The sequence below is a fragment of the Excalfactoria chinensis genome, chromosome 9, assembly GCF_039878825.1.
Source record: "Excalfactoria chinensis isolate bCotChi1 chromosome 9, bCotChi1.hap2, whole genome shotgun sequence".
In the NCBI taxonomy this organism is placed as follows: Eukaryota; Metazoa; Chordata; class Aves; order Galliformes; family Phasianidae; genus Excalfactoria; species Excalfactoria chinensis.
This window is the reverse complement of record NC_092833.1, coordinates 1765047-1787751: the sequence shown is the minus strand read 5'-3', so window position 1 is coordinate 1787751 and position 22705 is coordinate 1765047. Positions and strand designations below refer to the sequence as shown.

The window sequence follows — 22705 nt, the reverse complement described above, 5'->3', positions numbered from 1 at the left end:
GCCTCTGACTCCTGAAGGGGGAGGGTTTAAGGTGGCTAGCTTGGAAATGATGTTAAACACCCAACAGGCCATCTTAGTGTTTGCAGCTGCTCTCTCCTGTAGAGTTTGTATCGTGACTACAGGGGAAAGCACATCAATTCAGCAGCACAGTCTGTTGAACAACTACATGGCAAGCAGAAAGTCAGGAGAAGTCTTTCAACTGGGTCAACTGTGATCTCTTCTCTGCAGGCTCTGGTTCCTGTCACCACTGAAGTGGAAGTTCCCTTTGATCTGCACCGTTACATCATTGGCCAGAAAGGAAGCGGGATCCGTAAAATGATGGACGAGTTTGAAGTAAGTTGTTGCTTTTCCTTCCAACTTCTCTGTCCTGGGAAATCTGCAGGTGACCATGTTTGTGGTGTTGGCAGCCAGATGTGACATACTCAGGACTGTGCTGGCTTGACCATAGCTCTATAAAAAGGAAATGAAACCTGCATGATTTAATCCTTGGTCGAGAGGCTCGGTAGATGTTGCGATTAAACTGTGAGATAGGTGTTGATGCTGTGAGTACTGAATGGCTTGTTGGGGCTTGTCAGGATTCCTTACCAGTGCAAGAGTAGTTTTTCTTCCTTGGCCACGGGAGACAGCTCTGCCATGCCTGTCTGCTTGGGAGAATTCCCTCCAAGCCCACAGGGACTGCAGACTTCTTGCTTGCAGGTGTGATGCAGGTTGGCTGCAAACAGTGTGTTGAACATAGGTTTGTTTCCTAGCACACAAACTCCTAGGGGCTGAAGTCCTACAGCAAAGGAATCTGATGTTGGTAGTGGCAGAAGAAGCGGGTTTCAGGCTGGGTGGGAGCTGTGCTTGGTGGCAGAGGAGATCAGTGAGAAGCCAACACGAAGTGAACAGTGGTACAAAATGAAAATCATATGTTGCTCAGGTGAACATCCAGGTCCCTGCTCCTGAGCTGCAGTCGGATATCATCACCATCACGGGGCTGGCTGCCAACCTGGACCGTGCCAAGGCTGGGCTGCTGGAAAGAGTGAAGGAGCTGCAAGCTGAACAAGAGGATCGGGTAAGGCCTGTGCCTGTCCTTCCTTCCAGCTGAACACCAGCCTGTGCCTTCCTACCACCCAGTCTCTGGGTATTTCCTTCAGAAGCTGTACAACCTCTGTCCATTTAATTGCACCCTTAGCAGCTGCTCTGCATGTCTGAGGAACTCAGAGTAGCTCATGCAAATATAATATGAGCTGACAGGAGAATCACTGCCCAGGACTCACCCTGTGTCTCATTGAGATGCTGAAGGACACTGCTCACTCACTGTGAGCACTGAGTCTGTACTTCATAGGCAATTCCTATCCCAGCTCTGAATAAGTAGAAGTGGGATGAGTTGGGTGGTTGTTTGCTACCTGTGGATGCCTGCTAGATGTGACAAAAGCACAAGGCCCCAGCAGGTGAATGTCTTTGGTCTTCTGTAGCCATTTACACTTGGGCAGGACAATACAGAATCTGTCCCGTGCATCTCAGAAGTAAGAAGGAAATGCTGGGACTTGAATGGTGCATTCTCTGCTGTTGTGCCTCACTTTGCTCCTCTTGTTCCAGGCCTTGCGAAGCTTCAAGCTGACAGTCACCGTTGATCCCAAGTATCACCCCAAAATCATTGGGCGGAAGGGGGCAGTGATCACCCAGATACGCACAGAGCATGAGGTCAACATCCAGTTCCCTGACAAAGATGATGAAAGCCAGGTGAGACAGCAGAGGATGCACAGAAAGCGCCGCTGGTGGTGAGCGTAGAAAGCACAGCATCTTCTCTAGGGCTCTGATTTCCCTCTGCTACTGTTGCATAAAGTGGAGGATAAAAGGAAGCAGCCTTGAGATCTGCTTGGTTATTGACACATGTCCCTGTATTGTAGGCGCAGGACCAGATCACCATCACTGGCTATGAGAAGAATGCTGAGGCTGCCCGGGATGCCATCATGAAGATTGTTGGTGAGCTGGAGCAGATGGTGTCTGAGGATGTGACTCTGGACCACCGTGTTCACGCACGCATCATCGGTGCACGTGGCAAAGCCATCCGCAAAATCATGGATGAGTTCAAGGTGAGCAGGGGGTGCTGCAGCACGGGTGGGGAAGTCCTGGGCAGCTGGTGAAGCTGGTTACTCCTGTGCTAAGGTACCAGTTTGGGATGAGGGTCTGAATTGGGATGAGGACTGTCTGGCTCAAATCTTGTGATGCTTTTGTCTCGTGCCTGTGGAGCACTTCCGGCTGGAACAGACACAAAGAAAAGCCAGTGCTGTTGTGCTCTGCTGCGTGACCTGAGCTGTGAGTCACCCTTCCTCCAGGAGCCGGGCAGGGAACAGGCTCAGCTGGTCTTGTCTTGCTTGAACACGGTCTGAAGAGGAACGTGGAAATGCTGCTTTTCTGCTCTCAGTTAGCCCTGCAGACAGCACTGAGCTCTGTCCCTCTGTGAAGCACTTCTAGTAGATCTTTCAGGTGGGATCTTAGGTAATCTTTAGAAGGGAGAGATGGTCATGAGCTGCTTCAGGTACTGGAAATGAACAGGAAACTGATGTTGGGGATCTCTGGGAAAGGACTGCACCCAGACCCTCTTAGCTCAAAGAGATTCTCTGCATTTCTTCCCTTGTTTTAACCATTGTTTCCCCCAATTTAAGATTCCCAAAGGCACTTTTCAGGGATTCAGATTTGCCTGCTGGAAGCTGAAAGGCTTTGTTGTCACAGTCAGCTTACCTCTGGGAAGGGCAGGGGTCAGCATCCTTGACAGCACATGGCAGTACTAAATGCTTTACTAGGAGCAGCTAATGAATGTATATCCAGAGTGACGACATTTTGGGGGCTTGCATCTTGGCTGGTCTTTGCTGTTGAAACAAGTACAAATGAGCAGCCTTTGGTTTTGGCCTTATCTTGTATAGCTTCCCTGCAGCCATCTGGAAGGCAGTCTGTAAGAGAGCTCAGTGGCTATGTTAGGGAATGCTAAGCCATCTACATAAAATGGTTGTTAGCCAGGATTATCTGTGGAGGAGACAGAAAGCTTACTGTGCCTCGTGCTGATAGCATGGTGATGGAGATGCAGAATGAGGACACTGGAACTGTGGCCCTCCTTGGCAACTCTGCACAGAGAATCTCAGATTGCTCTGGGCTGAAAGGGACTTAATGGCTGCCTGGTTTCAACCCTCTGCCATCGACAGAGGCATCTCCCTGTAGACCAGGTTGCTCAAAGCTGCATTTAACTTGGCCTTGAACACTTGTGTAGCTGAAGCATTCACAACTCCTCTGGCATCCCATTCCAGTGCCTCATCGCTCTCATAGGAAACATTTTTTCCCTAATATCTCATCTAAAGCTGCCCTCTTTTAGTTTAAAGCTGTTTCTCTTTGCCACATCATTAACATTCCCTGACAACGGGGTCCCCCTCCTGATTTTCTGTAGGCTCCCTTTAAGTACTGGAAGGCTGCAGCGATGTCTCTTCAGAGCCTTCCCTTCTCCAGGATTAGCAACCCCAGCTCCTCCAGCCGTTCTCCATAGCAGAAGTGCTCTTGCCTGCTGAGTGTCCTCATGGGCCTCCTCTGGATCCACTCCAGCAGGTCCACGTCCTTGTGCTGGGGACCCAGAGCTAAACACGGTGCAGTGGGGAGTAGGCTGTAGCTTTTCAGTTGCGCAGGTCTCAGTCCTGTCCTGTTCCTTGTGTTGCAGGTGGATATTCGTTTTCCCCAGAGCGGAGCTCCTGACCCCAACTGCGTGACTGTGACAGGACTCCCTGAGAATGTGGAAGAAGCTATTGATCACATCCTGAACTTGGAGGAAGAATATGTAAGTGTTCAGCGTATCCCTATGGGGGCTTACCAAGGATTTCCTTAACCACAGAGCTGAATGTCTGAGGTGATATTTTCTACCACGGCATCGGAGAACTCGATCCATATGCAGGTTGCTGTTAGCCCTCACCTGCAGCTGTCCCTCAGCCTACAGGCTGCAAGGACTGGCCCCACTGTCTAGGAAAGGGCAGCTTATATGTATGCTGGGATGTTGCCAGCATGTGCACGTGCTTACATTGCTGCAGCTTGCATCAGTTACAGTCTAGTAGCTGGTGGCCATCACAGTGGTAGAGAAACGCTGTGCAGCAAGATGTGGGATAGTTTGGGGGTGGGGATTACACCAGTTTGAAGAACCATTAAGATCCATCCTCCTAACTGAGCCATTTCATTACAGCTTGCAGATGTGGTGGACAATGAGGCAATGCAAGTGTATATGAAGCCCTCTTCCCATGAAGAGTCCAAGGCCCCATCCAAGGGCTTTGTGGTGAGAGATGCACCCTGGGCCACTGTCAACAATGAAAAGGTGAGCAAGTGCTGCTTTTGCTTCGGGGTCGCAGAGTGTATGGCTGACTATGTTATCTGCCTCCCCATTTCAGCTGGGGAAAGAAACAGTGCTCTCCCTGCCTTGGGGGCAGAGAAAGTGGTGAAGGGCCATCCTGCTCTTTTGTGGCCTATACAAGGCTCCAGCTTCCAGAGCACCCCTGTCTCTTGCCAAACATCTTGCCTGCACTGAGTGTCCCACTGTCAGATACAGCAGAAAGGACCACAATGATCATCCAGTTTCAACCCCCCAGTGTTATACAGCCACATCCAGCCTGGCCTTGAATGCCTGCAGGGATGGGGCACCCACAGCCTCCTTGGGCAACCTGTTCCAGTGCGTCACCACCCTCTGGGTGAAAAACTTCCTCCTAAGATCCAACCTAAACCTCTCCTCTTAGTTTAAAACCATTCCCCTTGTCCTGTTGCTGTCCACCCTTGTGAACAGCCATTCCCCCTCCTGTTTGTTCCCTTCAAGTACTGGAAGACTGCAGTGAGGTCTCCATGAAGCTTTCTCTTCTCTAAGCTAAACAAGCCCAGTTCCCTCAACCTTTCCTCATAGCAGAGCTGCTCCAGCCCTCTGATCATCTTAGTGACCTCCTCTGGACCTGTCCAAGAGCTCCACGTCCTTCCTGTGCTGGGGGCCTCGGGTCTGGATGCAGCACTGCAGATGGGGCCTCATAAGGGTAGAGTAGAGGGGGACAATCACCTCCCTGTCCCTGCTGGCCACCCCTTTTTTAATGCAGCCCAAAACACAGTTGGCCTTCCGGGCTGCAAGCACGGACTGCTGCCTCCTATCCAGCTTCTTGTTAACACGGGCCCACTTCTCTAGAGGAAGCAGTGTCTGAAAGCATTCCATTAGGTCATGTGGTTTTTAGAGGTTGACGTGAGGCCCTGGCACCTCTGACCTGTGCACAGAACCAGCTCAGTGTTTGCAGCTGTGCTCTCGCTGTGAGCCATGTATCAGGACACACAGTTGCTCTGTCCTCAGCTGCCCCGGTGCTGCTGCAGGACTGTCCTGACCCCACTCCAGTGACCGAGTTACTAAGGTTGGGCTCTTGAAGGCCCTGATCCACCTGTTGTTTCCTTGTCTGTACCTTCCCCCGTGCCACCTCTGGAGGCTCAGATGTCTGTCCTGGGCACCCAAAGGACACCACGGCCGTGCTCAGCCCTCACCCCCAGGACACCAGGAAAGCTGCTTAGCTCAGAGACACCGTACAGGTTTGCAGCAGGGCAGGAGCTTAACTTGTTCCCTTTTTGTTTGCTCTAGGCCCCTGATATGAGCAGTTCTGAAGACTTCCCCAGCTTTGGGGCTCAAGTTGCCCCCAAGACTCTTCCCTGGGGACCCAAACGATAATGACCTGGAAGCAGAACCATCTCCTCCAGCCCGCTGACCTGACACTAACCTGCCACAAATACTTCCTGTCTGAAATCTGACCCAGCGGCTGGAGCACAAGTCAATTGCCCCATGAGGTCTCCTAATGGTGTCTGGAGTGCTAGACCCCATCCTGCTCCCCTCAGCTATCACCACAGCTAGGACCCATTCTCATCTCTTGATGGATCTATTCTCCTTCTTTGGAACGAGACTTCCGCTCAGATTCAAACACTAAACGCGTGTATTTTGGTTGGAAACTTCATAATTGACTTAAAGTGACTAAGATTTGCAGCTTCCCAAACGCTAGCAGAAAAAACAGCTCTCTTGAGCGTGTCTTACTAGGCATTCTGGCCTTCATTAGGAGACCTCCTTTACTGTGGCTAGGAATCTACTTCCTGTCTCATGACCTCAGGAAATAAATTTCCTTGACTTTCTAAAGCCAAAACGTTTGCCCTCTTTCCTTTGTGTTTATCCCAGGCCTTACCTTACCTTTGTAGAGTGCAATCAACTTGTTTCTTTTTGTTTTGTTTTTTGGTTTTTTTTCCTCCTTTGAACTGCCAAAAATCCATTTAATGCTGATAGCTGACTGTGGGGAGAGCTTAACGTAATCTAAAAGGTCAGAAACTTAACTTTTAAAGGAACAAAACCTTCAGTAGGTTGTAGAGGCAGCAGAGATGGAAGGGACCAGAACAACATATGGCTGCCCTGGTCAGGTAAGAACGCGTTGCCAGCGCACCTCTGTGCCACACCAAGCACAGCCCCAGCCTGCACGCTCCATGAGTCTTCCAGCGCGCGATGACAGACCCTGCTCCTAGTTCCCAGCACTTCCTTATTCACCCTTCCCAAAAGCCCACGTGGGCAGTCAGGCAACCAGCGTGTGACAGCGTTACTGGACGGGACAGATGTTGGGTTGGCTGAGGTTGCTGTGATGGCGCGGCCCAGGAGAAGCTGGTGGGAAGCAGAGCCTTGAGGAGCTGTAGTCCCCTGCGAGCGCTGCAGCATCTAGGTGTGAGCGGCAGGGATGCCATTTACTATTGCCTTCTTTCTACCTCAAAAGTCAGTATGATGGTGGCCTCTCAGTGCAGGTGGGTGAGCAGCTGCTTCAGCTCTCACCCTGGCACCCAGAGCAGAACCCTGGAGGAAAATCAAAGAGGAGCATTTTGAGCAGCTGCGTGAGCTCCTCTGGGGGGAAGCAGACTGCTCACAGGCACATGCAGGCTGTGGGACCATAGGATTTCCCTGAGCTAGAACCAGGCTTGGCCTCAGGATCTTAGCCCCGGCCTCACAGCAGCCACTGCCTGCAGACTGGGAGCCAGGCTTCTGCTCTGGTGGAAAATGGGAACTGAAAGCGATGGGGCTGACAGTGTGGTGCGTCAAGCCCTCCCTGAGGCCTCCATTGTATGGGCTGGAGAGGGTGATCCATGCTCTATCCTCTGGGCTGCTTGTGCCTAGGCCCTGCCCTGGCTTGCTCTAAGAGGCCATGTCTGAGCTCCTCCAGCCACTAAGAGGAAAACCACATCTATGTAGAGGGAGGCAGGGGGCACGGGGTCCTGTGTACCCTCCTTCCCCTGTCTTGGTCCTATAGAAGGTCCTATAGAAGGCTGTAGTCTGAGCCATTCCTCTATCCCAGCTGCTTCAGCTCTTGGACAAGCAGGAGGCCCTGGCCTCCCTTCTCTAGTGCTGCTTACGGCCTGAATTCTGGCAGGCTGGGCCCAACGTGCTTGCCTTTTCCAGCACTGCGCTCTGTCTGCCAGGTCTGACAATGCTTCTCCTTCCCACGACAGCTCTCCTTGGAAGAGGTTGCTATGCAGAAGTTGCACCAAACCCTCCTAGCGCTCTCTGTAAGATTGAGAAACGATCGAAGCAGGCCACGTCCCTTTGCAGGGCACCCACCTGCCCCCGAAGGACTGGGTGGCTTTGCATCCACCCAGAAGATGGCTAACAGGGTGGGTCAGGCAGAACTAGGCTAACACCCTCCCACACGTGTCTGTCAGAAAATGGTTATTACCCCTGTAGCTTAGGTCTGTCCTGTGTCACCAAGCCTATCACCCCCTCGTCCTCTTTATACCCCCTGCCCTCACCAGTTGCACAGTTAGGCTTGAGTTACAGTTGGGGCACTGCCACCTGGGCTTGCCCCACAGCCCGACCCTCCACTCTAAAGAAGGTCATGAAGTGATTGAACCTAGTACTGTCCCCCACCACCCTCCCTCCGCAGCAGACTGTGGCATGTGTCCATTTCCTCTCTGACGTCTTCCATATTGTATGTTTCCATAGCAATGATCCCTTGGCCTTAACTTTGGAATTTGGAGACTATATGCAAACATGTAAAAAGGCTCATGAGTATGGATGACACTGGAATTTTATAAATTCTAAAATAAAACCTGAAACAGCTCAGAGTGTCACGGATGTTATTTCTACTGGTGGGTTGAGATGCAGAGCAGCCCCTGCTTGGCTGGGCTCAGCCTGCTGTGACAAGGCCCAGCTGGCCTGGGCTGAGCCAGGACAAGGGCAGTGAGCGCTGCCCTCTAGGGGAGCTGAGAGCAAAGCCTGACAGTGTTTCACCCTGACCTCTGTCAACCTGGGAATGTTGGCACCAGGCAGATGACCGCCTGCCTGATAAAACCACGTGCTGGCAAGAGGGAATGTGGGGTCAGCGCGTCCCCACGCAGTGCCCGTGCCCCATACCTCCTGGTGTGGCCTAGTGGCCATTACCTGAAACTTGACGAAGAAGCCCAAGCCTACAGCCAGCAGGTACCAGTAGGTCGAAGCCAGGTTGCTGTCCCTGTCTCTGAACACACTGTACCTGTGAGAGCCACATGGAGCTGTCACTGCACCTGGATGTCAGCACAGCAGGTAAGCCCAGTCCCAGGGTGCTCTCAGCTGCCTCCCCACAACACTGACACATCTCTGGCCCAGCTGGAGAGCTTTTGCAGTCCAAAGCACGTAAGTGCATTAAACCAAGGTGAGAGGGGTGGGGGAGTCATTAGGACAGGCTACTGACCCCATGCTGCCTGTTCAGACCCAACCCACAGGCATGTGCTGGGCGAGCCCTGGCATAAACAGGGCCCTGTGGAAGCTCAGGGTAGCAGGTGGGCAACCTGGACCCAGTTGAACTGAACTGTGTATTGAGGAGGTGGCACTGACTGCAAAAATAACAAATAAGGAGCCCAAGCAAACAGCCAGCTGAAGCAGAAGGGCCCCACCTGCAAGCAGCACTGCTGTGCTGGACAAAGTCCCCCAGTGCATAGGCTGAGGTGAAGGCACACAGGCTGCTGTTGTGGATGTAATTGTTGTATACACAGGGCAGGAAAGTGGAGGTGAAGGCAATGAGGAAGGCCTGGGACTAGACCCTTCCCCTCCCCGGGTGGGATACACAGCCCATTATCTTACCTCTGAATTCCTTCTCCAGTCCCCAGCTCGGTCTACAGCTCAGCATTTAACACAGGTGCCATACTAGCAGTGCCTCCATTGGTAGCTCCATCCAGGTACACACATCCTCACAAAGCTTCTGCAACTCAAGCTAGCTCTTCTCAGTCAACTATAGCAAACCTGTGACTGTGCCTCGAAAAAAAAGTAACAAAATAGCTATGAAAGGCTTCCATTCCTTCTCCCCACTATGGTTTTACTAATAGATATTTAGCAAAAACTCAGCTCTGAGCACCTGGATGAGCATTTGTATCTGATTCTCCCCCATGTCAACACTGTCGCCCACATTTTTACTGACCACCTCTAAGTCTGGATCAGGAACAGCGATGTTTGCAGGGATATCACAAACCTGAAGCTGTGTCACCACGTGGCTCCAAGCAGAAATGCTCCAGTCTGTTACAAACGCTGCCAAACCTCCCAGGCAAATAAGATACAAGCACGAGGAAGTCTCTTATGTTAAGATTTAATAATAATAATAACAACATTTCAAAAACAATGAGTGCATTGTACACAAGGTCTGGTAGTCAGTGCTTTTTGTTGACTATTTGCTCTGAGAGTGTCAGTGTACTGAAGACCTGGGGAGTGGTAAGTGGCTAAAAAACCCCAGCTGGGCCATTTCTCCAAGGAGGGCAGGAAAAAGAGGGCAGCAGGAGGTTCAGAACCGAACAAACGTGGCATCGATCTGCCGGACAGATGGGAGGGCCAACATGATTTTACGCCGGTACTGGGGGTCCTTCTGCAAAGGGTTTCGCTCCAGGTACACAGTTTCCAAGTTCTTGGCTCCTTTCAACTCATCCAGGTCACTCCAGCTCTCAACGAGATTATCATTCATCTGCAGAGCACACATATGCACACACACATCAATACTTCCAAGTATCAGGAACCACACCAACACTGCTCAAGAGGAGCATCACCCAGCGGCTCTAACTGTCCAGGCTTCATGCATGAAGGCTATGCGGCCCTCCTCTCCAGGAGAGGAAAAAAATAAGCCAATGAATTGGCTCTGGCCTCCCTCAGCAGCTTTTCTTTTCTAACAGTGCTGAAGGTGGGCTGGGGGGAGAAGCCAGAAGAGCATTTTCCATTTCCAGGTAGGGAAAGGAGCTGGACAAAGCCAGGAGATCCTGGCCAATGCTCTGTCTGGCAGAGGACTCTTAAAGCAAGGAAAGCCCAGTGAGGTTAGGATCTTGCCTTTGCTTCCTGTATAAGGAATGGAAACAGCTGTGCAGTGCCTTCTATAAGCAGAGCAACCACAAACACTGTCTCTTTCCTAACATGACATCTTTTGAACAGGCTTCTCAGCTCCTGTTACTTGAAAGAGTTCCTTACGGAATAAATACCACCAGGTAACACCACTGGCAGCCGGCTAAGCAAGGTGAGAAAGATGGTCTATGCAGCCTGGACAGTAAGTAGGGTCTGCAGCTTGATTCCATTTGCAACTGCTTTTCCATCCTCTCTCTCAGCCTCTGCTCAGAAGCTTACACAACTGAACTCCAGACAACAGGCATTAGGCAGTGTAACATTCAGCTCTAACACAGGAAAGGAGCTAGAGAACCTGTTAATTCATGAATACCTGCTGCTTGTCCCTAAAACAGGAACAGATTTGTATGTAGGTCCCCAGAGTGGCACAGTACTGATATATCAGGCGAAAAAAGGCTCTGCTTATATCCTTAGCAGACTTATGAATGGTAAAGGACCTGTTACCCAGGGTGTCACAAAGGCAGCAGGAACAACCCTACACAATTATCTGCCTTCTAGGAGTGGAAGTAACCCAGAGACTGTTCCATTTGTTTCATATTTGTAACATGACCATATCAAGTCTGTTCTAAACAGAGGCTGTGTTCCAGTGCTGTGGTGACACGGTATCGGCTTCTCTCATTACACAGTCGTGCTGACTTAAAGAAAGATGAGATTTGCAAAAATAGGACACAGTAAGGCTGTTTCATAATCGCCACAAGCGTGAAGGCAGGGCCTACATCCTACATAGACAGGCTTGTACCACTAACCAAAGCCCTGCCAAAATCCTGGTAGGCTCAACTCCTTACCGAGGGGAAACCATCACACTGTACCCTGCTAAGATGGTTCACCAAGATGAGAAGCACTCTGAGAGCTGCCCAGGACAGACACTCAGCACTCCTCCCCACCAGAGGCCCTTTTCACTGAGCACAGCACTTACCCAGAACTCCTGCAGCTCTGTCAGGTGACTGATATTTTCAATCTTCTTGATTCTATTGGATGCAATGTCCAGCATTGTGAGTTTGTTCTAGACAAGCAAACAAAAGTGTTTACACTAAATTACCTTTGATCTTCTGTCACTCAGATCCAGAGATAAAAATCACTAGAAGCAACGACACGTTATCACCAGCTGTCCTACAATGAGAACTCCCGTCTACATTTAGCCAGAAAGACTGCTTTTAATTGAGCTGGGTTACTGACCTCCCAGAAGCCATGCAGCAAAAATGAATGCAATTACTTGCTTGGATGGCAACTGTCAGTTGAAGCCTCCTAGAAAGTAACTTCTCTCTCTCCACAGAGCATTAAGGATAGGAAGCCATTAACATCTGGATAAGAAACGTCCTCCTAGGCAGAGCTGAATGCTTTTTGCAGCAGGAAGTTCAAAAGCCTTAGAGAAAGTTTTCTGCCCTGCACACAGCCAAGTTCCTGAATTCTCTGCTCTCCTACAACGCCATCTGCTGCTGTGTGAGAATCAAAATGCTGCAGGCTTCTGAGAAATCAATCCTATCTAGAATTACAGTGACAGGAAGGCAAGCCATATGCCATGGCTTGTCCCTCTCACTCCCAGCTCCACTTGTCCTACCCATAAAGACCCGTGGTTATCCACAAACTGCTGTCTGGAAGGCTACATCAGAGCCAGCCAGCAGCGGCCATCAGTCATTTCACTGCTGAAGATCTGCCAGGCTGCTGCATGAACCATGTGCCTCAAATGCTCCCCTCCACAATCAAGAAATCAGCTTACTCCAGGATCCAGAGGGGCTTTGTGCATGTAAGGGACTTCAATGTAACTAATACTAGGGATTTTTGTGGTCTTTTCAAGATACTCGGAATCCTTCACTCCTAATTGAAACAGCTGAGGAACAAAAGCTTCAGGAAAAGCCCCCCCCCCCAGTGCAGGATGCCGAGGGCAGCAGTTCTGACACACTTATACTGCTCACATTGTTCTCCAGTCCCTCGATGACTTCAATGCCATTGTTGCTGAGGTACAACTCACGCAAGTTCACTAAGCTCTGCAGCCCCTCAATCTTGGTCAGGCGGTTACTCTGAAAGCATAACAACAGTTTAAGATCAATCTGAACTATCCAAAATCCAAGCGAGTCATGGGAGATAAAGCATGGAAAGGGGAAACAGCCTGTCTGGGTCAACATCAATGTCATGTGCTCAGTCTTAAAGGACTGTACCACCAGACCTAAGGAAGTTCCAGAGGAGGCAAAGTCTCCAAGTTCAGGAGAGTCAGACCCTGACCTCCCCATCAGAAGCAGCAGTTTCCTACTTGGTCTCTTCAGAAACATAACGATGCTTTAGTAGCATTCATTCTGTAGGTCTTTCTAACATAATAATCCTAAGTGAAGTCACAGGATTTCAGCTGACTGCCAATAGGAGGACTTCCCCAGCATAACTCATTTGATGTTACTGCAAAAATGACAAGCACTATTTCAGGAAGGAAGCTGGGCTTCACATTCATTTCACTCTTCTAATACAGCAGCTTGACCCAAACACCAAAGATTCAAAAGAGCTCATCGTAAAGGTGGTTCATGTCACAAGGGTGTTTCAAACACAACAGGACAGAGCAGGATCAATACCTGTATACTGAGGACGGTCAGGTTTGTCAGCGCATCCAAGTTCTGGAGCTTGGTGATTTTGTTCTTTCCAAGGAACAGACTGTCAAGATTAGTCAGGGTGTCGATGTTTTCAATGACCTGCAAGAAGCACAAAGCAGACAGCGTCGCTGTGATGCAGAACTCCAACCTGCAGATACACTTAGCACTGTAAAGCCTTGACCTGTGCAGCAGTTCCCCTCCTGTGAAAAACAAGCCTGCCAGTTCCACAACACAAAGCGTGTGGGCTGGGCCTCCCCCAGGACCCAAGAGCAAAGTGCAGGGCTTTGTGCAGTGACAGCAAACCTCAGCCTGTGAGGGCTGGCCAACGGCACTGCTAGCTGCTGGCTTCAGCAGGGGTCACATTGCTTTCTCCTGGCTGTAGCCCCACTGTCCAGGCAGGATCAGAGAATGGACAGGCTCTGTAACACTGAAAAGGCCATTCCCTGGACCACAAGGTGTACACCCAGGGCAGGAGATGCTCATTTATGAATTCAGGCTATCTGTCGTTGGTGAATGAAAAGAGAAGCTGGGAGAAGTTCCCAAATTCAGTTCTAGCCATCAGTGATGAAAGCAGTCGGAGGCAAGCTGCCCAGCTCCTTTGCTCATTAGTTTCTCTGCCATAAACAAGGTTAACCACCTCCTGGGTGTATCTAGATGCCATTAGCTGCTAGCACATTTAACTACTGTCTGTATATTCACACCACTGGCAGAACATAACAATTTAAGCAACACACACGTTAAATATACACACTACTGACAGAGCATATGCACTACATCAGTTTAAATGCTGAGCTCAGCTTTTAGTGGAAGAGAAAATCTCTGTGAGGCACCATGAAGAACCATATTCTTTACTTACAACAATTAAAAAAAATGAGGACACCATAAAGCATCAACAAAGGATTAAAAAAAGACAGGGTAAGAAAAGGGATAAAATATGGGTTTAGAAAGGGCTCCTGTAAACAGGAGGAAAGAAAAAATAAAATCCTTCTTTCTTTGCAAGGAAAAGGCTATAAAAAATACAAAACAGAGGGAGGTGCTGCTAAAAAGGAATTTTAAAAACAGATCTCAGCTCACAGAAAAGCAGCAGCATGAATATAGATACATTGCTGTGCATCTGTGCTCAAGTACTTTGTGACATGCCAGCTTTCAGAATCCCTTCCTGCCAGGCAGGGTCAGAGCCCAGCAGTGCTGGTGAGACAGGACACCACATCCCAGCACCACTCAGACTTCTGTGTGCACTTGTGGGCATGGGAAGGCAGAAGAAGATGGACACGTGCACACAGTGTATTATAGGTACGCTCCAGAAAGAAGCTTTTCAATCTCTATCCCAAAATTGCCAACAGATTCAAAATAAGCTGTTTATCTGCTCGTATTTGGACTCACCCTCCTTCTAAGCCTGTGGACTTACCCCTCTTTTGGCCTTGCAAGAAAATAATAGATTTGTTTCTCAATGGTAGCTCCCCCAGCCCTGAGGAGGAAATACTTGTGACTCTGAGGGTACTGAGAAGAAATAATCAGAAAGAAAAAAAATGCTACTTAAAGCTATAAAAAAAATAAAGAAGCCACATTTAAGTATGAAACAGGCATGAGGAAAAAAAAGCTAGGGAACAAGTTAAGTGCTTGCCTTGTAGTTGCCTCAGTCCAACTTTGGAAAGAAAAGCATGAAAATGGATCAGCTCAGGCATGGAACTGTTTCCCCATCATTCATGTAAGGACAGAACTACGAGTGTTTTCTAAGTCATGACGGGCCCCAGGTTAAGTGCACACCAAGAAGTTAAGTTTTGCAGCAAATGACTAACACAGCATTACTGCAGAAGCTTTAATGCTCTGGGGATGAACTTAGCAGGCATCCCAGACCCACAGACACTGCCTGACCTGCCTGCTCATGGCTTCTTCCCCTCCACAGTTACAGATACATGCTCCTATGAAGCACGTAGCCAGGCCAACCTGCCAGCAGGAAAACTACCAGAAGAGTTCTAGTTTCCCCAAGTGAGATGCATTTTTTCATGCCCACCCTAGACACAGGTTTCTCACTCCAGTAAAGCAATTAGCAGCACAGAGCATTGTTTTTTAAAGAAGCCAGAAAAGAATTAACAGATAAACATAAAAGATGCCAAAACCAAGAAAATTTAGCTTGTTACTCATACAGTGATATCATTGTTTTGGTTTTTACCATGCACAGCCTCAGCACTGCAAAAAATGCACATTCAAGCTGGTCATTCAAAGTATATTCTCCAGCTTGACAACACTGGTGGCAATACACTGCCCCAGTACCAGTACAGAAACCCAGCTGGTCTGGTTTTTATTCTTGTTTGCACTAAGTAATGATGTTGAGAAATGGGATGTATTAGTTTTCTTTAACCCAGCTTTGGAAACGCAAGGATCGATTTCCCTAGAGCATATTATGCTTCTGAATACAACAAGTGCACTTCTATAAATCACATTCCCCAGCCTATGTGAACCATAAGGCTCCTAACCACTCATCTGCCTGACGCTCTCCCACTCAGGATTTATTCCCCCCTAAGTAACTTTCCAAAGTAACAACTCCTTCAGACAGAAGAGTCACTTCAGTTCAGCTTTTGGACCAAAAAGAGTTTTTCCAGTTCACAAAGGCAGCAAACATTTCTGCCTTTGAAGGCTGCTTCTAATTGTTTAAGTTTCCTTCTTTTTCAGAAAGGAGACCTTCTAGACTTCCACAACGCTTAAAATACAAAGAACAAATACGTATCTTCCTCATTTGTTCATTCAGCATAACAAAGAGTTCCTCAGCATCTGCAACTGGGCAACATCATTTTATACAATTTTCAGATTGGAATGCACTCATTTCTTACAGCTGTTTTATAAAGTGTATATATAATTGAAAAAGCTTGTAAAAAATTAATAGTTCATTTTGCACACAGTGAGTCTTTCGTGTTGCCTGTTTCACCCATTCCCTTAAGACCAGGGCAAAATGCACAAGTCTGCCCTTACGGACAACAGACACCACTCAGAACCGCCTCCCTTTAGGTGCAATCAAAATCAACAAAATTGGAAAGGCCACTGATAAGAAAAAGCAGTCAGCAATGGGCTGTCAGATTTTTGAGGCACTTCAGAGCAAGGCCTCAAGAAAATGTTTTTCTTGAGTGAGACAAATGTAGAGATTTATCAAATACACATATGAACTTGAAACTGCAGTTACAGTTCAATTAGTTTGATGAAGTAGCAGCAGACAGAGCAACAGCCATGAGGAAGGCAAGAGAAATCAATAGCTGGTAGCTTTGATAGGCTTGGCTCTCTATAGAGAGTAAACTGCCATCTGCAGAGGGCAGCACACAGGGAATGCACTAAAGAGAAATTCCTCAGTTATAGCTCAAAAGTCAGGCACTACACGCACACATAATGGAAGGATCCAGCAGGTGCAGCAAACAAACAACTATACGTTGAATGGCTAGAACAATAAAAACAGCAAAATCACAAGTCAAAGTCAACACAGAGCACTTTGAGAATGGGCTAATCCCAAAAGCCACAGAGCTCAAAACTCTCCAGCTAGCATCTTGTACAGCAAGCCTACCCGAATTCGATTGGATCCCAACTCTAACATCTGTAACAGCTGCAAGTTGCTCAAATTCTCAATTTTGCTGATTTTGTTGTTGACGAGGAAGAGTTTTTTAAGTTGGGTAAGCTGATCTAGTCCTTCAATGTGTCGCAGAACATTAAACGAGATGTCCAGGATCCTGAGGTAAAACAAAACAAAGGGCTCTTCAGTCCAGGAGGTATAGAAGGTCCTGGCAGAGGCATTTGTAAACTGATGGTGAGCCTCACTATCTGCAGAAATCAAGCACTTTGTTAAGCCATGAAGCTGGAGTCACAAGTGGCATTTCTTTAATCAGAAATAGTGACTACAACTTTCAAACTACTTTCATAGCATGCCATAGAGAAAACAAAGGTATGTCACGTGCAAAAAGCACGCTGTTTTGCCCAGTTGTGGAACTGCCACTGTGGGGGGAAGCCAACTTTCAGCACTGTTCAGTCCGTAAGAAACATCACATCTCCAGTCATTTTCTGCAGGAGTACAAATGTTATATGGAGCTCTCCCTATCAATACCAAGGAATGTCTGAGCACTCCTGCACCTGCATGGAAGCTGCAGTGACCTACCTTTCTTGCTGTCTTACACAGACGATGTTTCATTTCCACTGTCCCAAGTAAGCTCCAGAATAAAACTAGTTTACTGCACAGTGAAATATCAATGGAGACCAGATACTGTCTTCACATACAAGAGAATGACAAGAAGCCTCTAGGTGATTAAGACTGGAGTAATTACAGCTCAGTAACTCAGCGAGTGACAATCCATCCACAGCCCAAACCTGGTGATTCCCCATGACTCACTCAAGATCCACTAGAGCCTCCAAGTTCTCGATCTTCCGTATCTGATTGTCGTACAGATCCAGCTCCCGCAAGGTCTGCAATTGCTCCAGGTTTTCGATGCGCTTCACCAAGTTCTGACGCAGACACAGAGTCTGGCAGGAAAACAGATACGAACAGCAGCACGTCATGCCTTTTGGCATACAGACAGAAAACGGGCTTTGTTTCTTAAAATACAACATTTTCTAGCTTTCCTCCATCACTGCAGAAGGAAATCTTTTACTAGGAATGCAGGCACTGGCACAGGGCCCCACAGAGACCATGTAATCGCCATCCTTGGAAACACCCAACAGTTTCACTGGACCAGGCCTTAAGCCACATGCTCCAACTGTACCTGCTTTTAGCAGCAGTTTACTAGAAGCCTCCAGAAGTTCTGTAAGGTTCCAGGAAGACCTCACTGTGGCCTTACAGTACTTGAAGGGAGCTTACAAGCAGGAGAGGGACCAACTTTATACATGGTCTAATACTGATAAGACAAGCAGAAATGCCTTTAAACTAGAAGAGCAAGAATTTAGGTTTAGATGGACCTTCTTCAGACAAATATAACATGAAATTGCTAGGATAGCAGCCAAAGACTCCCATGTTTGTTCTCTATTAGGTCAGACACACACAGTCTCCAGCTCCAAATATTCTCTATTCCTTTGAGCTGTTACCTTCACTTTCTTGAGCACCTCAAACCCTTCAATCTTCCCAATTCGGAAATGATTCAGGTCAACATCCTGAAGAGAAACAGAGGTCAGAGGAATTCAGCAAGTGTTTCAAAATACTCTTCAAAGATGAACCTTATTATTTTCTTCTAAGGAAAACGACAGACTTACAAAAAGCACAGCTCATTAAAACTTTTGGTTTGGCAGATGATTTTACCAGCAATGGTGAAACACAGGCCTAAGTTCATTAATTGCAAAAGCAGTACCTGTGAGAGGGCAAAAGCCTTCTCCTCACTCTCAATGTGAGCTTGGTTTCACCAACAGGGGGCTATTTCTCTTAGTAAATTTGTAATTTTACTGAAAAAAAATTGTGTAGCTTGAATAACTGCCCAAGATTCTCTTACCCACTTACAGCTTAACTGGAAGATACTTTATTTGCTTCTACGTTTATTCTAAAACCCAAAATGACAAACAAAACGTTCTGGATACTGATCAAGAGTGGAATACCTGTATGTCTAGCCTGAAGGCTCTGAACCAGTATCAGAGAAGATACGGTAGTCAGGGCCTTCAGAAGAATTAGATCTTTTAGCTTGGTTTCAATACTTGTTTTCCCTTTCATCCTACTAAGTAAAGCCTGAAAGAACAAAACATCTTCCATTACCTCAGCTTCTGGGTCCAGACTAATTGCTTCCATGTCCACTGGTGTCTCTGCCTCTCCTGCAGCAGAAACAGACATGTTATAGTCTTCTGCTATCTGACGGTTAAAGACGTGAATACAATGGCTAACATCCAGAGGGACAAAGGGAGCAAGCGCTCTTCAGAACAAGTTACACACAAGATGCACAATCTGGATATTCTGCTGCATTAGAAATAGACTCACTTTCATCACGACAGCATCCCCCTGAGGATGTACCCTCCAAAGAGTCTGTGGCCCTCAGATAACCCAACGCATGGGTGCCAAGGAGGAACCTAAGTACACCTAAGCTGGCACCTGATAGTGCCAAGAATGACCAAGCATCTCCATAACCCCACCCTCTTGTCTTTATTTCACAAATATTGCCAGAATATGGATTTCACTTCTTCTGTTTGAATAAGCTCACTAATATGCTAGAAAACACTGTTTATCACGCTGCATACATTTGCTTGGGAAATGCTTTTGTAGTTCTGGAAGGTAGCCCAGCATTTGCTGTACTTCTATCACAGCACAAGAGGGAGTGAAGTTTACTGGATACATCCATGCTGAATAATTCACACCTGATTCCCAATTGCAGGAGATGGCGTGATGTCTGCATCAATCTCCAAAGGAAGTCTAATAAGACTTGGCAAAACAGATACAAAAAAGCAACCCCTTTCCATTTAAAACATATAAGCTTCTATGTGTAACCAAAACCTAGAAGCATATTTAATTACAGTCAAGTTTCAAAGGCTTTGGATTAACTCCTGCATTATAGTATGCAAAGCCATCCCATTAACACAGTAATGACTTTTTATTTCCTGAGCATGGTCACAATATTCATACAAATGCCAAACATCCCCAATCCTTAATGAGTGCTTTTCCTACAAATGCCTGGTATCATCTGCAGTAGGGTAAGGATTAACTGTACAAAAGTCACAATTGTTAATCCTGCCAAACTGCAGGGTTTGATAGCTTCACACACTGTCATTTACCTTGCCGCAATAGGCCACAGCATTCAAACAGGAAAGAGCCCTCACTGAACTGACCTGTGGAAATTAAGATTTAAAGAGAGTCCTCTGTTCATCATCTTTTAATATTTTATACAGCATAAATTAGCAAGGAGCATAAATTACATTTGGGGATTGAAAATGAGCTGACAATTTTGGTGACGTTGCATGGTGGTATAGAAACGCCAGCAGAACTGATTAGCATAAATGTGCCCGTCAGCATTTTAGCACCACACAGAACCTGAATTCCCATTTTTCTGCCAGATGAGGAGGGATGCGCTCCAGCAGGGGAGCGGGATACACTCCTCAGCTGCTCCCATGACCACATCTCTTTAACCTATTTCTAGGGTACAAAAATCTGCCAGCACAGGGAGCTCCAAGACAAACAGCCCAGCTGAACCTACAGCCAACAGGAACGGAGTCTGAGGTCAGAACAAGAGTTATTTGAGACGTCACATTAGAAAGAACCAAACTATTCCCCTTGGACTGAGCTGTACAAGCACTAAGTTACAGTGCTCAGTGATGGAACCTGTCTTTTTGGAGCTTTAAAGGTGTCCAACAGTAAAGCTGCTGCACTCAGTAGGTACTTTGGCCAAAAACATTCTTCTATCTCTGTCAGCTGACAGGCTTCTCTGTCAAGTGGCACATTTCCTCACAGCACACACTGCAGCTCACATGCATTAGACACTCAGTATTAAGTACTTCAGTCCACAATTTAGAATGCAGACTGTTTCTGAAGAGGGAAAAAAGAAACATATCGCTTTGGCACTGAAGTTACTTAAGAGAGGTCTGGTGTAACCCATGCCTGCAAGCACTGCAAGTGTAAGAAAAAAGGATGCCACTCAGGAAGCCCGAGTTCTGCAGCACAGAACGGCAGTTACTGAGTTACATAAAACCACAGCACCACAACCATTTAATGTAGCTAGAACCCCAACTGCACTTTTTAACTGCACGTGCATGAAAAGTATTATATACACTAATAGATTTCGCAGCAGCAGTGCTGGTCCTCAGAGGATTAACAACAAACGTGAAATCTCAGCTGTTTGAGCTCTGTTTGTGAGCTTCAGTGAAGAAAGGTGGCAAAACACCCACGCTCCTTTCAGCTGAACACCTTAGTTTCCTTGCCAGCTCCTATCTCATGTGCTCCAGTATTATTCCTCTTCTCAGTTTCTATCCTAGAAATAGTTGTTTGTTTATAGCATCTAATATAAATCTGACAATAGGTTATTTTTCCTGCCCCCGTCTGAAATAAAAGTATGTCATTCAAAGTCATTTCTCTCCTGTTACAGCTCCCAAAGGGAAACAACATACAACACATCTCAAACGCACAAACAAATTACATCAGCTAAATGAATGCTCAAAACATTAAGTGCGTGCAAAGAAAAACTGTCCCCAACTGATCTGTGTGCTTCAACTGCTTGTGCACAGCTCAGGATTTAGTTTGTGGCATGTGCTCTGAGACACACCACCACACAGCATTCAACTTACAGGCTTTTTTGATTGTTTGATAGCTAACAATGACTTCAAATTTGCTGCAGAAAGTGTTTTATACCTAGAAATAGCCCTCTTTGCCTTCCAAAGGGATCTGGCAATTTTTAAAGCTAAAAGCTCTGCACAGGACAGGAGTACGAAGAGCTGGTTTTGTTCATTTTTAATAAACACTTCCAGCATCTTGCTATAGAAAGCAAGACGCCTTCCACAAAGCAGCGTGAATCAAGCTCTTTTTGAATGCTGACATTTCCAAGACAAGCGTGGTTCCACACACTGATAATTAGGAAAAGGGTCTAATATCTGTAACGCCATGAAACAAAGCAGCTTTACAATAGCAAGGATTATACTATCACTTTAAAAAACTTTGACAGCTGTTAGCTGAGACAAACACTGTGTATCCACACAAAGAAACACAAAGGACTGACACAGGTGGGTGGCTCACACCTCCCTAAATCACTGAGGTGGAAAAGTACCTGGGGAGTTCTTCTCACCATTCTGCTCATCTCTCAGGCTCTGCTGGCTGAGGTCTGTTACTAAGCTCACCGCTTCCTTCTTCCCTTCGTCTTCAGACTCCTCCGATTCGATCCGCTTATCGACTGCAGGAGATAGAGAACAGCAGAGTTAGGCTACTTCTGGCAGCACACGCTGAGGGCAAAAAGCAGCAAGCAGAAATCACAACCAGGACTCACAAATACCACTATGCAGTTAGTAGAAATCCTAAGTTAACTAAATGAAAGGTTTAGTCTTAAATAAAAGGCCTCTTACCCCTTGTTTCTACTTTGATTTTGGATGCACTTTTTCCTCCCATCACATCTTCCTAAAACCAACAATCTGGGAAGAAGACTGGAGGAAAAAGGAGATTTCTTAGATCAATGAAGTGCAATTCCAAAGTTTACGGAAATGGAAGGAGATCTATGACACTTAAAGACCTTTCAGAAGGAATAGAACCAGTATCACACACGAAGGTACCGATGACACGAGGTGAAGGCTTCAGAAAAACAGCAAGAACCACAAAGGCACGGCCGGCTAAGCACGGCTCCCAGCCGGGGAAACCATACTGGGGGATTTTCCTTACGTTCTCCTTATGTCCTAAGTCACAGCAGCCTCCACAGCCCCGCTTCTGCCACCTCCCCCGCAAAGGCCGCACCCCGCGCCCCTCAGGCCCCGCTCCCAGGATCACCACAGGGTTCGCCTCAGGCCGGACCTCCAGGGGCTGCCCGGCCAGGACGGCCCCGAACCCATCGCGCCCCTCTGGGGGCTCCCGATGGACGAACAGCAGCCCGGAACCGCGCCGTTCCACGCTCCGTGCCGACCCGACCCCGCCGGCCGCAGCGAGCTCTCACCCTCCATCATCTCCTGCGGCCCCTCTTCGTTCCCCGCCGCCATATTACTTCTCCTCCCACCACCCCCTTCCGACAACCGCCTCAACGGCGGTCGCAGCCAATCAGAGCTCAGAGCCGGCGCCCCGCCGAGAGCCAATCACGTCCACGGGTGCTTACCTGGG

The 22705-nt window shown here is 47.7% G+C and overlaps 2 protein-coding genes across 13 annotated transcripts in view; one reads left to right on the top strand and one right to left on the bottom strand.

Moving 5' to 3' along the window:
• The window catches only part of HDLBP (high density lipoprotein binding protein), a 34843-nt gene extending 26731 nt beyond the window's left edge, over window positions 1-8112 (top strand). For all 5 annotated transcript variants that reach the window (XM_072344071.1, XM_072344074.1, XM_072344075.1 and 2 more), the window contains exons 22-28: window positions 229-333; window positions 920-1054; window positions 1582-1725; window positions 1893-2078; window positions 3689-3805; window positions 4202-4330; window positions 5615-8112. In XM_072344071.1, the coding sequence (XP_072200172.1) occupies window positions 229-333; window positions 920-1054; window positions 1582-1725; window positions 1893-2078; window positions 3689-3805; window positions 4202-4330; window positions 5615-5701 (903 nt within the window). In that variant the 3' untranslated portion in view covers window positions 5702-8112. The remainder of the gene's footprint in view (window positions 1-228; window positions 334-919; window positions 1055-1581; window positions 1726-1892; window positions 2079-3688; window positions 3806-4201; window positions 4331-5614) is intronic.
• Window positions 8113-9592: 1480 nt separating this feature from the next.
• On the bottom strand, window positions 9593-22632 carry PPP1R7 (protein phosphatase 1 regulatory subunit 7). Of its 8 annotated transcripts, none has more exons than XM_072344801.1 (12): window positions 22545-22628; window positions 21967-22044; window positions 21675-21797; window positions 19696-19749; window positions 18689-18744; window positions 18034-18099; window positions 17345-17475; window positions 16529-16691; window positions 12961-13077; window positions 12316-12420; window positions 11319-11405; window positions 9593-9977 (listed from the first exon to the last, which is right to left on the bottom strand). In XM_072344801.1, exons 2-12 carry the CDS (start codon window positions 22007-22009, stop codon window positions 9801-9803), a joined length of 1122 nt encoding a protein of 373 aa, XP_072200902.1. In that variant the 5' UTR covers window positions 22010-22044; window positions 22545-22628; the 3' UTR covers window positions 9593-9800. The 8 variants fall into 8 exon arrangements, with proteins under 8 accessions (XP_072200902.1, XP_072200904.1, XP_072200903.1 ...); XM_072344803.1 differs by having other exon boundaries at window positions 21693-21797; XM_072344802.1 differs by lacking the exon at window positions 21967-22044 and having other exon boundaries at window positions 22545-22632.
• Window positions 22633-22705: the final 73 nt, after the last annotated feature.